Source organism: Ambystoma mexicanum, chromosome 3q, assembly GCF_040938575.1.
Source record: "Ambystoma mexicanum isolate Mex_15411 chromosome 3q, UKY_AmexF1_1, whole genome shotgun sequence".
Lineage (NCBI taxonomy): Eukaryota > Metazoa > Chordata > Amphibia > Caudata > Ambystomatidae > Ambystoma > Ambystoma mexicanum.
Window position 1 is genome coordinate 856010761 of NC_090926.1, and position 14265 is coordinate 856025025.

At 47.1% G+C, this 14265-nt stretch overlaps 1 protein-coding gene across 1 annotated transcript in view; it reads left to right on the forward strand.

The window, feature by feature from the left end:
• Positions 1–14265, forward strand: part of SCPEP1 (serine carboxypeptidase 1) — a 682231-nt gene that overhangs the window by 362278 nt on the left and 305688 nt on the right. Inside the window, exon 7 of the mRNA XM_069654950.1 lies at positions 9275–9312. Coding sequence (XP_069511051.1) covers positions 9275–9312 — 38 coding nt within the window. The remainder of the gene's footprint in view (positions 1–9274; positions 9313–14265) is intronic.

The following is a 14265-nucleotide window of genomic DNA, read 5'->3' on the forward strand; positions in this document are numbered from 1 at the left end:
TAAAGGGGTCACGCTCAACATAGATACGGCCTGGGCCTGCCTGTTGGGAGGGTTTCCCAGACCACCGAATACTAAACATCTTGGGAAACTGAGGGACCTGGCATGTGTGCTTGCTAAAAGGATTGCCATGGGCTGGAAGCAATGCCACAAACCACGGGTAGAGGTATGGTGGCGGGACTTGCAAAAATGGGCGTAGGCTGAAACGGTGGTGTGGCAGGAGGCATGTAGCAAGTGCGGGGAAGAAGTGGGTAACCTGATGGCTTGGAGAATGTTAATAACAGGACTGTTTGGCACAGTAGTGGATTCTGCAGCTTCGGAAGGAAGCGATACCCAGCCGCACACAGCGGATACAGAACGAGAAACGCAAATAAGCTCTTGAGGGGGGGGATTTGGGGAGCAGTAATGAGCGTTAATTGATGTTCACGAGTCTGTTGTAAATAATGCTGCAAGTTTGGTTTGTATTGTTTATTTGTTTTCAAAATAAAAATCTTTTTTAAAAAAAAGATATTTTTAAATGTCAGTGTGTTTGTACAAATTAGAATTGTTTGCGTGTTTAGTTAATGAGAGTAGAGAAAATAAACTTTGTATTTGAACGTGTCACACGTATGTTTTTGAAATCGCAGTCACTACAAATGTATTCATTTTTGTTCAATATATTGAATACAATTGTACTTTATCTGTATGACCACCTGTCTTTAGCGGATAAAAGGGGTTTAATTGTTTAGATATGATGAAAATCTAGGGGCAGCCCTTCCATAAAGAACCCTAGTGTCCCCTGAGTATTTAGATTACATGCTTCACTGCTGTAAAAAGGAAAGGTCTGTGGTGTCTTGTTAAGATATCTGCTCAGCCGTGTTTACCAAAGCTGCCCAGTGCTAAAATGGTAAATGGCATCTCTGCTCGGTTTATCATATGTCTTTGACATTCAGCTGCACGCTCAGCCCTAGCAGAAGAACCATCTGTAAAATATGACACACAGTGCATGACAGTTACGTTTATAAGTAACCTTTACATGAATTAGATAGTGCCAAGGGCGAGGTATCTCATCCTTGGGATTACCTCCCCAGTGCCAAGGACGAGATAGCTCGTCCTTGGCACTTAAGGGGTTAATGAAGGAGAAAATGTTAGAAGGCTTTGTATGGTGAAATACTGAAATCACCAAAAAAAAGCCTTGCCACTGAGGGGGGAAACCCATGGCAGTTAAATACAAGGTTGGACTTTTACTGTGAAACATCACCTCAAAAAACAGCATACTCTTCATTTGATATAAAAGCTGTTAGCACTGCGCACCTATGAGAAATGCTGTTGCTTCCCACCATTAATGTTCAGGGTTGCCCTTCTCCATTACTACACTTTGATAATGCACAGCCAAAGGTTCCAAGAACCTTCTCCAACTGTCTTTACTGTACTGAGATGTTTATGCCAAGGCAGAGTTTAAAAATGACAAAATTACAAGTGACATCTTTTAAAGGTGTTCTAATGAAGGGTTTGGCGGTACATGGGCTGCAGCAGATGTAGCTTGCCTTATTTCAATTTTCCGCCTGCTAACACCAGAGCTGTAACAATGAGCATTTCTTTTTATTCAACTTTTTCATAAGATGAGCCTGTACCACTTGCATACATTTCATGTGTAAACTTTATCGTTTGACAAGTCCGCATGTAGCAATGCATTTCACTGAAAGCTTCATATTCCAGACCAGTCTAGGTACTTATCGTGGTGTGACAACAGGGAATTGGTTAGAAACCAGATATTCGCACTGAACCCAAAATAACTTGTTCCAACCTTCACTTACTTGTGTCCAGTTGGCAGACCGCTTATGTTCTGATTGCTTCTTCTAAAAGATAGTTTTCTGACCTAATCAAAAGTAGACACTTTGCCTCAACAAATACCTCTAGTGCACCCCACTGTAGAGCACACTGCCTTTTCTAAATCTTGGGCAGCAGAGGTATGAACACACTCTTTCAACTAACATAGCATAGAAAATAACGGGCTTGTATTAATGGACTGGAAGAAAAAAACGTTCTAATCCCTGCAGTCTGAAACATGTCCTATGTTATTGAGCCAAAGTGGGGCTGATGGTGCATAGTTTGGCCAAGGCGGACAGTCTCCGTTGAAGGGCTGGAATCTGGTGAACCTGCAGAGTCGGACAGAGGTGGACTTAAGTTGGAGAAGGCAGCGCATACACTTAGTTGGGCGTAGTGCAGCAGAAAGCGTAAATCTGCCACTGCATAGATATCAACAAGACCTTTAGATACGTTTAGGACACACCCTGTTGGAATTTGGATTCAGCTATGGTTCTTGATTGCAGATCTTTACGATGATCAGGTAGCAGTTGTGTGTATGGTCTTCTCCCTTCACTCTTGATAGAGGCACGAAGCATGTGGGCCCACTGCTTTTTGCTCTTGCTCTGGAATCATGGCCCTGTGAGATCTGCCATTCTTGAGACATCAATGGGATTTTCTTGTGGTGGGGTTCAGGGGTGCTGCTATACCTGGACACTAACGTTCCCACTTGCTGACTGAAGCAACGACATAGCATTGATTGTGGCTATGGTGGTAATTTTGGAGCCATTTCAGGCTATAAAATAAGCTGGGGGTGAGTGGGTGATTGAGATCCTTTCTCTTAACCCTGGCGGTTTGACCCCAGAGGAGCTATGGCTCCCACAGGCACAGATTGAAGATGCAATGACATATTTAGGGGTTACACTTCACAGGATACTTTTGGAAAAAGTAATTCTCCAGGTTGGTGAGCTATGGTCATCAGTGAAAAGGGATCTACATCAAAAAGAGCAACACTGCAGAAGGCTGCCAGGTAAAGACTGCCGCCTGCAAGTTGTCCCCCCCACACCCCTTTTCCCTTAGTCAATTCTGGGCCCCTCCACTTCACTCCCCTCTCCCATTGGATTCAACCTCTCCTTCCGCTTACCTGTCTGAACACGGCTCTCCTCAGGATTCCAGTCTCCAGTTCACAAGTCGAAGCATGATGCACTGTGCATCAACCTCTGTCCGATGCTTCCCTTTTATTTATCTTTGGTCTACCTTCAGCCTTGCAGTCTTTAGACTAAAATCAGTAGACGGACATGATATTCTGGAGCTCTTTACCACTTGCTTTAATGGGTAGAATCTTTTTGTGATGTGGTCTTGCACCCTCAATTGCTTAATTGGTCTGGGATCCTTCACCTTGGGATTCAGGCATTGGAATTTTTAATAAAAAATGTTGCCTATGGTTTTTGTCAGGATAACAAATCTAAGATTAAACTGGAAACCCTCTGTAGGGCTAAAACAAAAGCAGACTGTCTCCCAAATGCCAACTTCTTTTTCAACCTCAATATTTATGTAGTTGTCCCGGTTGCAAATCTAAGGGAAAGGAAAGACCTACATGGTTGGGTTACGAGAGTGAATATCTTCATCCCATTTAGATTATTGATTTACTAGATAAGGTTCACTCTCTATCAATGCATAACACTGTACAGTGGTATTCTTGGAGTTTTTGGCATGATATACATATGAAGGGAAGGTGCTGTAACTGAGTTTACTATTCCCACCCATATATACATCTTGAAGATTAGTGGTATCAGTGTTTTTCTGGAGGGCAATCTTAAATCCTTTGCAGTTCTCTGTTGAATTTCGGTTAGGTAAAGGAATGCTGAAGTTAGGTGCAATTGACTTTGTATTTTAGCGGGCTGAGACTGGCAAGGCTCAAACTTCTACATCTTCCCAGTAAGAAAATGTGCCACTCTACATTACAAGAAAATGATAAACCTATCCCAGAATTTAGGGTGTTTGGGGAGTGAGACGTGTACTTGGCTTTTTCGAACTGTTTTTGGGAAGACAGTTTTGGAACATGGTGCTCGACTCCAGAATGCTAACAAAGATTTGATCTCTTTGAGTTATCCTACACCTGATGCACAATAATGTCTTGCCAAAGATCTGGATGAGCTGTGAGGTACCCTTCATTCATATGATTTGGTCCTACTTGCAACGATTCTGGTACAACGGTCTTAGTTCTGAATATTTCATCTACGCCAATACTGTCCCTCTTGGGGACAACAGTGTTGGAGTTTTGCAAAGGTCTACCAAAGGTGTAGGGTTTTAGAGGACTCACACTTGGGACACAGAGCTCCAACTTTAAGTATATGCCTGAACCAAACAAGTATGTTGGTAATAATGGCTGAGCAGCCAGGCTTATCTATTGAGGGAGAAAGGGGGCTGTAGGTGGTATATACATAGGCCCAAAGGAACACTGACACTGTAAAGATATAAAAAAATGATTTTATATATACATTAAGGTAAGGTAAAAAGGAAGTACTACAACATTCAATAAGTACATCGAAGAAACAATGCAAACACACTTTTGTATACGTTGAGAATGGCAGTATGCAATTCAAAAGGTAAGTAAAATATTTTTGTAATAACTGTTTCAGGTCAAGTAAATGAAACGGATCCAACACAAGGTAAGGGCAAAACTGGTAGGTACAAGCTGTATGAAGTTCAAAAATTCCAGATGAAGTCTTTTGTAGCAAGTAAGTAGCAATCCTTGTTGGAAAAAGGGGCAGGGACTTCGGAGAAGGCTCATTGAAGGCGCACAGGCATTAGATCTGGGCAAACCTGTATGGGAGAACTCCCAAACACACGAATCGGCACGCCAGCAACACAGGAACAGTAAAACAACTCTAGGTAAATTCTACCTGGAGTCTGAAAGTACCTTATCAGTGAAGAAGTTGCAGGACAATGCTCCCATGATGCAGCAGCTGACCCAGTCACCGTTTTCCTGGTTAAACTGGAGTGGATCTTGCAGCAGCAGTCGAGTAAAGAGGTTTCCAGCAAAGGACTCCTCAGGGTTCTGTGATTTTGGCACCTTTTTGGGAAGTACCAGTGAAGAAAGATTACCGCCCAGTCGATTTTTCTTGCTATCTCGGTCCAGCACTCTGGTGAGGGGACTTCAAGGAGTGGAATCATGCCTTTGGAGGTCCGGAAGGGGCTAACAAAGTTTCAGGAGGATTCGATCTAGGGAAGACTATGCACTTCACAGGGGCCACACGTCACAGGGTTTTGGTGGTTTGCAGCCCATGAAGGTCACAGCTTGATGTGGGATGGCTGGAATGCAGGTCGTCTCAGGACTGATTGTTACAACCAGTCTAGGGGAAGAGAGTCGTGCTCTTAAAAGTCCTCCTGACACTTAGGAGGGGTCTCACAGCAGCAGTTACACAGAAGGCATCTCGGATCATCTGGAAGTGGCTGCAAGCGTCTCTCCTCTTCTTCCTCCTCATCGGTAATGTATTCTTCAGCCTCGGGATCCAAATCTTTAGCCAAGAAACCAGCCAATCGCCACCCATGCACCATTCAAACTCTGGATGGTGGCTGTCCTTCCAGCCCCCCAGTTGGAACTGGTTCCAGGCAGGCACACCCGAAGACTAATAACAGCAGACTTTCTGATTTCTCCCCCGTTTCCTGTCCTCACAGACACAACTGAGCCTTGGCGGGCTTCACAAAGGATTCATGCCGAAGACCAAAGTCAAACTAGGACCTCCCACACACAGCACGGCAGAAGGACCAAGAAGAGATGGACAAAAGAGAAATGGCTAGGAAAAAAAAGAATACAGCCACCATTTTGGTCCAATGGAGACCCTTCTGTTCATTGCCACAGCTGTAAGTACAGCCTGGGAGTAATAAAATGCACACAAGCGGGTAGGATAAAACCACTGCCACCAGCCGTTCAAATGTGCCTGTCACTGTAACCAAAATTACAGGAGCAGTGAAAAAGGGGCTTCAGTGTAACATCTCAGCACTCCACAGAAGTTGGGGATGTGCTGATCTCACAATATAAAAGTTAGGAAGGATACTAAATATCCCCCTGCCCTTGGGAGCTAGGGTTTTACAAGGAAAATAGCAGAAAATAAAGGAAGCCCAGCCACACTGCCCAGACTGCTGTGTGTAGCAAAAGTCTAAAGATAAATGCCATACAACTTGGAGGAAAGTATTTCTCCAAGCATTACAAAAAGAAATACAAAGTATAACAAAATCTAGGGTAAAAGAATGAGTGTGAAAAAAGGTTCCCACTCACTCAGGGGAGCAGACCCAAAATCCATAAATCCAGCAAAAAGTGCTGGGCGACTCGCATAGTGAGAGTAGATGATGCATAACAATGAAAATCTACCCTAACAGACAAAGTAATGATTGCGAATTGGCAATTGAAATGGAGGCCCCCTGGCTTTGGCCAACGTGAGGCGCATCATCCTGAGGACATTGGAAAAAACCTCCAAGTCCTATATCGTGAATGGATAGATGGTCTCAAGTTGTCTGGGAACAAGTGATTTTTCCAGTGGTCTCTTATAGAATGGCCACCATTTGGGTTACCTTTAGCTCACTGATCTAATGAAATCACAGGTTGAGGGTAAGGGTGTGATGCTGGAAATGCATCGGAGGGACAGGGCCTCCGTATCCTTGTCCTTTACTGTCTTTTTATCATGTGTTCTGTCATATTTTCTGCGCAGGAGTTCATGTGGGACTCCTGGCGGTGCAGCTCTCTCTTTTGGTTTGGTGAACAGACCCGTGGGATACCGTTATGGCACCCATGGGTGGGGGTACAACCCTGTGCCCCTAGTGTATGTTTTTGGGCACCTGTGGGTGGCCCGCAGAGCAGGGTATGGGCTGGTGGCAGCTCCATGCTGACTTTGACAGGTGCGCTGAGTAGCCTCCATTTTGTGGATCCCAAGGCCCTGCCATTGGAATCAGTTGATTCCTGATGGAAAACAAGATGGCTCCTGTGGCCTCTTGCTTTCTATTACCTATTACCTTGTTTTCCCAAAGTCCTGGGAAGCCCTGACTCTGTCCCTTCCTCCTGACTGGCTGTTGGGTGGAAGTTCCATATATGGTGTTGTTGTGAAGTCCATTCCAGACTGACTGGAGCCTTCCCAGTGACTGTATGTTGTGGGTACCTCCTGTGGGTGGGACCTGGGTGAATGGAGTGTGTGACCAATATAAACTTCTTGTTGTGGCTGTCTGGTTTCTGGTATGAGAGACAAAGACTGAGACAGCCCTGCCCGAAACTGGCCTGAATGCAGTGTGTAGTGTTGAATGGCTGGGTACTTGTCCCAATCCACATTCCTTGTTGTGAGTGTCTGAGAGGGAGGAGGGTGGCCTGAATGCACTGTGTGCCTGATTGGCTGACTGACTGCATGAATGCCCATCTGTATGATTGGCTGCTGAGAGTGACCCAGCAGTGTGGATGAGAGACAAGATGGTATATCTGGGGACCTCTCACCACTGGAAATTGTTTCTGTCTACACTTGAAGAGTAACTGGAACTGCTGATCCTGACGCCCAGCTGGAAGACGAAGACTTGCTGTTGCATTTGCTTCGACCTGATCTGAAAGCTGCCGAACTCGTCAAGGACTGATACGAGAGAGGACCTGGTAAGGCGCCCTCTTCCCGTGCTCCGAGGGACCATCGAGCACCGCTAACCTTTGCCAAAGCTCCCTGGAAGTCAGACCCTCGAAAGGCTGCCGACCCGAGACTGGACCGCTGAGGAGAACGAAGCAAAGCACCCGGACTTCGCCGCTGTCTAAGTCTATTGCCGTCGACCAGGGTTTGCAGGATTGTGTAACCGCTGGAGGCCCATCGAAGTTGTGTTGCCCAGCCGTGGGGACCACTTGACGCCGTGCCGACGCCGACCAGAGCTGTCCGCTCCTTTGCCTAGGAACATTTGTATCCAAGGACTCCCTTGTCTGCAACGTCGACCGCTATCCCCCACCAGAGAAAGTCGAGGACGACCAACGCGCCGAGGAGAATCCGCCGGTCGGTTTCCCGCCACCTGAAGGCCACAAAGACTTTGACAACTCGACGCCCTTGTTGGGCCACAGTTCTTCTGAAACTCTTTGCGGTCCTGAACAATCCATCGCCGAGGTGCCCCGCCCACCTCATCCTCGCAGGACGTCGCTGACGAGCACCGCCTGGATCGACATCGGGGTCTCGGCACCCTTGAACTTCTCATCGCCGCCGTCGACGACAAGTTCACCATCTTCGACGCCTCTCGACGATCCGTGGCTCCTGCTTTAAAGGGAGTCACTCAAGAAGGATCCTTCGACACGTCTTCGAAGAACTCTACTCCACCAGGTACATTGGGGGGGTAAAACCTTAATAGGAGGAAATAAGACTAGTGAACAATGGACTGGGCTTGTGCTATTATATAACTTTATTTTACAGGTTGCCCAGGTGGGGGGGGTGGATCTCCACACAGAACTGTGCCTAGTGGTAGGGGCCAGAAATCGGCCTATTGTTTCAACCATCTTACGGTCCTTCCTATCTCTATTGCTGGTTTCCTCGTTATTGATCTGTGTGACATTTTAACCGTACAGTTGATGCACTTTAATGAGATTTGATAACATTGGTGGTACCACTTTAGAATTGTATATATTAATCATTGTTGATTTCCGAGTACAAAGTGCGTTATTGTGATTGTGTACATACCTTTTGAATATTAATTATATAAAGACTGTGTTTTCAGTAATAGTGTGTGGACATTCCTTTGTGGGGGCTCGGGGACTACACTGTACTTAAGAACCAGCCTGCATCACCTCCTGAGAAGCTAGGCCTTGATTGCTCGTCCATTGCTACCTTATAGAGAATCTTGGCTGGGGTCTTCTGTGCCTCTCCTCTACCATATAGAGAGCAGAAGTAAAGACACCCCTCCAGTCTTTACAAAGGGTTTCTTGCCCAACAATAGGAATGGCAGTAAAAGGCCGGGAGTAGCTTGTTTTGGTTTTAAAAAACGTCATGTCTTTGGTTTTCTTGCTTCATTGCCTAGAGCTCCTTTTTCTTGTAGCACTGATGACTGAGAATAGTTCTTGTAGTTGCACTACATTCTTTTGCTGAAAGTCTTTACAGTATAACATTTTAAATCATAAAATATGTATTTGGGAACCCAAAAAAGAAAACCGATAATGAAAGAATAGAGTGGTATATGGATAGGATTTAGAAAGTGAGGATAGTCAAGAGTTGAACATTAGCAATAGAAATTGGGAAGAAATATGCAAGCATTAACATGACGCGAGCGTTCTTACTTTGCATATTGTGTCCTATCTGGTTGATTTTGTACTTGTGTAAATGAAGGGCAAAAAATAACCTATATTCAGTCTGATGTTGGGAATCTGTGGCTAGGCCACATTGTAAAATGTAATTCATTTCATAATGTCATGGTTGTAACAATTAATTGTTATACAAAAGAACACTCTTCTCATTTGTAACAACTAATGGAACCCTGTCTTGTCTTACAGATTCTGTACTTTCGTGGGGGCCTTATCTTTACAGTACCGTAAGTAATTCACTGAACCATTACAACTTAATTTTCTCCAATATTTCTCAATGTCTGCAGTTTCACCCTAAGCCGTTGGATTCACTTTATGGATATATTTTCTTTCTTCAGCTATTGCTTGCGTATATATATATATATATATATTTCTGAGGCTTGTGGAATCTGCTTAGATCACATGCTGTGCATAGGCCGACATCTAGTGGAAGCTGCGGAGTATTACAGTTTGTTTTTCGAAATCGAAAAAGGGCGTCGACACAGGGCGTGCCAGTAATACTATCCCTAGTGTGACGTCCACTGTACCCATGATCCCTCACGCGTCTAGGATCCCCAGATTGTTTTTTTCCGCCATTCTGGTCGGAAGCACTTCATCGGAGTTCCCTGGCTTTGCCATATTTTCACTTAAAACTAAATCTAATTTGCCCCGTTTTGTCACCCTTACGTCGATCAGCATCTCGACGCCGAACCGGGGAGGAGATCAACGACGAAACCCGACGGATTGGGCCTTGAGGCTTCCGCCTCGGCTCGGGCCTGGGCCGCTGGCCTCGGCCCTACAAGTAGGGAGAGTGGGGGGTGGTACACTTCCACACTCGGTTATAGACACCTTCTTACCTACACACACTTGCCCGCTGCCCACAGGCGCGTATGGAGGGTACGCCCTTTCAGTTTTGCCCCAAGTGTAATAAGAAATACCCTTGGGTAGATAAGCACGCTACGTGCAACCTTTGCCTGCCCAGAGACCACCCCGAGGCGGGTTGCAGGGCCTGTAGCAGGTTTAAGACCAAAACTCTTAAGGACCGCTCCACCAAGCGTTGGGCCCACCACGCCAAGCTAGCAGCTATGGAGGCGGAGGGTACCTTCAGCGACGGCAGCGACGCCGGACTTTCGGACGGCGAGGGCAACAAGGCGTCGAAAGACAGCCTAACGCACGTCCCCGGCCTCGGAAGGTCGTCCGTCCCGGCGACTATGGGGAAGTCCCCCGGCGACAAGAGCGTTACACATACACACGCTAAACACAAAAAAGCCACCCGAGATTCGACGCCGTCGAAACCTCGGAAAGAGGCACAGAAGGAGCGGTCCGAAAGGACGTCCTCTGGGCGGTCCCGGTCGAGGTCGCCGCACGACGTCAGGCAAGCCTCCACACTTGCACATAGTGCCTCGCCCATTAACATAACGGAAGATCACTCGTCCGGAGACGAACACGACTTCCATCCCCAGCCTGCACCCCAGGGAAAGGGTACATCACTTGGGAGTAAGGAGGGCCCAGTTTCGAAGCCTAGTTTGAAACACAGGGATTCCACCTCCGATCCTCGACGCCAGGCGTCGAAAAATAAGGGAAATGGTAAACACACTTCCACCCACGGGGAAGGGGGTAAGCAACAAAGGAAACAACCCTTGCAATCCTCCACAACAATAGAACTGACTTCCCCGTCCAAGTCTTCTCAGGGACAGTCCATAGAGAGTTCCAGCAAGGTCACCCCAAGCTCAAAACTCTGGTCATGCGAGGACATTGACAGAGTAATGTCAAGGATGTCCTCCTTAGCAAATTTCTTCGAAAGACACCCTGACCAACTACTAGCTTTAAACCCTCAGGAATCTTCTCCCTCAGGTTCAAGGGACCCTATCCCTTCAAATAAAAGGCCCCGGGTCGAGACACCCTTAAAGGCTTCAGACCCCTTCGAGGTCCAACCCTATTCTTGCCTTTTCCCTACAGGCCAAGGAGACTCTTCCCTTATAGAGGGCCAGGATTTTGAGACACCAGAAGATCTCGCAGTGTCAGATTATTACGGGGAGGTCGAAGACGAGGATGAGCCAGAAAATAGCCCAGATATTTTCAGAATGGACTCACCAGTCGAAAGGGAAGCCCCAGTGTCTGATTCCCCAATAGATAATCAGCCCCTACTGAATGAACTGCTCTCTCGGGCAGCTAACCACTTCCACATAGACACACAAGGTGTCCAAGAAGAGAGGGACTTCGCGGAAGAACTAATAGGGGAAAGGAAGACAGTAGCCCAGACCATTCCCATCCTGAAATCTATTCAACGCAGAATAGCACCATCCCTTGTCAACCCAAACCTGACAAGACCTGTAAACCCTAGAGTAGAGAAGCTGTTTAAAGCAGCCCAGTCGGACCCTCTATATATTAGAGGCCAACTTAAGCCAGACTCTCTAGTCGTAACTAACACCCGCAAGAGAGCTGGAACCCCATTATCTTCCTCGGAGGCTCCCCCCGACAAGGAAAGTAAGAAACTCTATGGTTTTGGTAGAAAAGTAGCTTCCACGGCAGCCTACCAAACCAGAATCGCGAATTCCACCACACTGTTGGCCAGCTACAACTGCCATCAGTGGGAAGAAGTGGCAGCACTAATAGATTCCGCTCCCGAACCCCTTAAGAGCCAGCTATCTCGCATTTGTGCAGAGGGAAGAAACGTCTCAGGCTGCATTTTAAAAGAAACTTTTGACGCCGCAGACAATGCGGGTAGAATTATTGCAGAGGGGACTGTCATCAAAAGACATGCTTGGTTGAGGCAGTCGGGATTCAGAGCAGAAACACAAGCTGCACTCTTAGACAAACCAGTGGAAAGTGATCTCCTGTTTGGAAAGGCAGTCGAGGACGCACTAAAAAACGCTAAGGAGGAATTCGACACCCTCAAATCCCTTGGCCAGTTAACTACAAAACCACCTAACCAAAGAGGGAACGGCAATTTTCGTCGCCCCCGCGGCCAAAATTCCAATAGAGGAAATAACTATCCCCAAACCCAGGGTACACAGTGGAACACCAACTCACAACAGTCTACCCAGGGGTATGGTAGGGCTAGTAGAAGAGGACGTGGTAGAGGCAGAGGCAGCCCCAGTAAAGGAGGCGGCACGCCTCCACCAAAGCAGTGACGCTCATTTCAGGGTCCCTTCCCATGCAACCCCAGTAGGGGGACGAATATCCAGCTTCACCCAGGCATGGGAAGGGATAACTTCCGACAGATGGGTGCTGTCGACGGTATCCAAGGGGTACTGTATAGAACTACTGCAACGTCCCCGAAACCACCCTCCAAGACAAAAAGTCCACTCTGTAGAACATCAAAAGATCCTCCTCGAGGAAAGCTACAATCTGCTCCTAAAGGACGCGATAGAACTCGTCCCAGGACACCAGGTAAACAAGGGTATCTATTCAACTTACTTCCTTGTGCCAAAGAAAGATTTAACAATGCGCCCAGTATTGGACTTACGGCCTGCCAACAAGTATGTCAAGCCCCAAAAATTCCGTATGACCACGCTACAAGAGGTAATCCCACTCCTAAAAAAGGGGGATTACATGGCAACCTTGGATATGAAAGATGCCTATTTTCATATTTCCATGCTCCCGGCGCACAGAAAATACTTGCGCTTCAAGGTGGACAGTCGCCACTACCAATTCAAGGTACTGCCCTTCGGGATAGCTTCAGCACCAAGGGTATTCACCAAGGTACTGGCGGTGGCAGCTGCACACCTACGCAGGGAGGCAATCCCAGTGTACCCTTATCTGGACGACTGGCTCATAACGGGGGAAACCCCAGGAATCTGCAGATCAAACATTCAAAGGACTATCGACCTCCTCCACGAATTAGGCTTCTCTATCAACGAGAAAAAGTCAAGTCTGGTGCCAAGCACCTCAAAACAGTTTCTAGGAGCTATCCTAGATACTCAGAAAGAATTGACCTTCCCTTCGGAAGAAAGAATTCGGAATATACTTCTGCAAATTCCGCATTATCAGTCAGGTCAACAGATAACAGTACGCAAAGCTATGCGGTTACTGGGCATGATGGCGTCATGCATTTACCTGGTCCCCCACGCGCGTCTGCGCATGCGTCCCATGCAGGAATGGTTGGCGAAACAGTGGTCTCAGGCAAGTGGTCAGTGGGACGATCTAGTGGTCGTTTCGCCAACACTCGTACAGAGCCTACACTGGTGGACAAGAGAGAATCTCGCAAAGGGGAAACCCTTTTACGAACCCGAAGTACAGGCAGTGGTGACTACAGATGCATGCCTGACTGGGTGGGGAGCTCACCATCTCCACCACACAGCTCAGGGTCTCTGGTCTCACTCAGTAGCCAAGAACCACATAAATCTGCTAGAGCTTCTGGCAGTATTCCGAGCGCTGCAAGCGTTCGAGCCCCATCTACTGAACTTGTCGGTGCAGATCAGGACGGACAGCACGACAGCCATGTTCTATCTGAACAAGCAAGGAGGGACTCGTTCGCCAAATCTGTCCAAGCTTGCCCAGAAAATATGGATATGGGCACTCAGACGGAACATCTTCCTGTCATCGCAACATGTTCCAGGGGAGCTCAATTCCCTAGCGGATGCTCTAAGCAGAGACTCCCTCCCAAAAGAACACGAATGGGTCCTTCACAGAGACGTAGTAGAAGATCTCTTCTCTCAGTGGGGTTTCCCCACTATAGACCTATTCGCCACAAGCGAAAACAAACAATGCCCAGGATTTGCATCCAGGTTCCCCCAAACGGACTCCCAGGGGAATGCCCTGTGGATGAACTGGTCAGGGATGTTTGCGTACGCTTTTCCACCAACTCCTCTCATCAGGAAGGTGGTGTACAAGATGAACAAGGAATCAATGACGCTCATCCTAGTTGCTCCCATGTGGGCGAGACAACCATGGTTTCCACACCTACGCAGGATGGCGGTGTGCGAGCCCATCAGACTCCCAGCCTGGTACAACCTTCTGTCCCAGCAACAAGGTCAAACAGTGCATCAGGAACCCAACTCTATGAACCTAGCAGCATGGCTCCTGAAGTCATAGAGTTTGGACATCTCAAATTACCACAGAGGTGTATGGACATTCTAAAAGAGTCCAGGAAACCAAATACAAGACACTGTTACTTTGACAAGTGGAAAAGATTCGTTATCTGGTGCCAGAATAAACAAATCAACCCGGTTGATTGCACTCCTTCCAACGTTGTAACA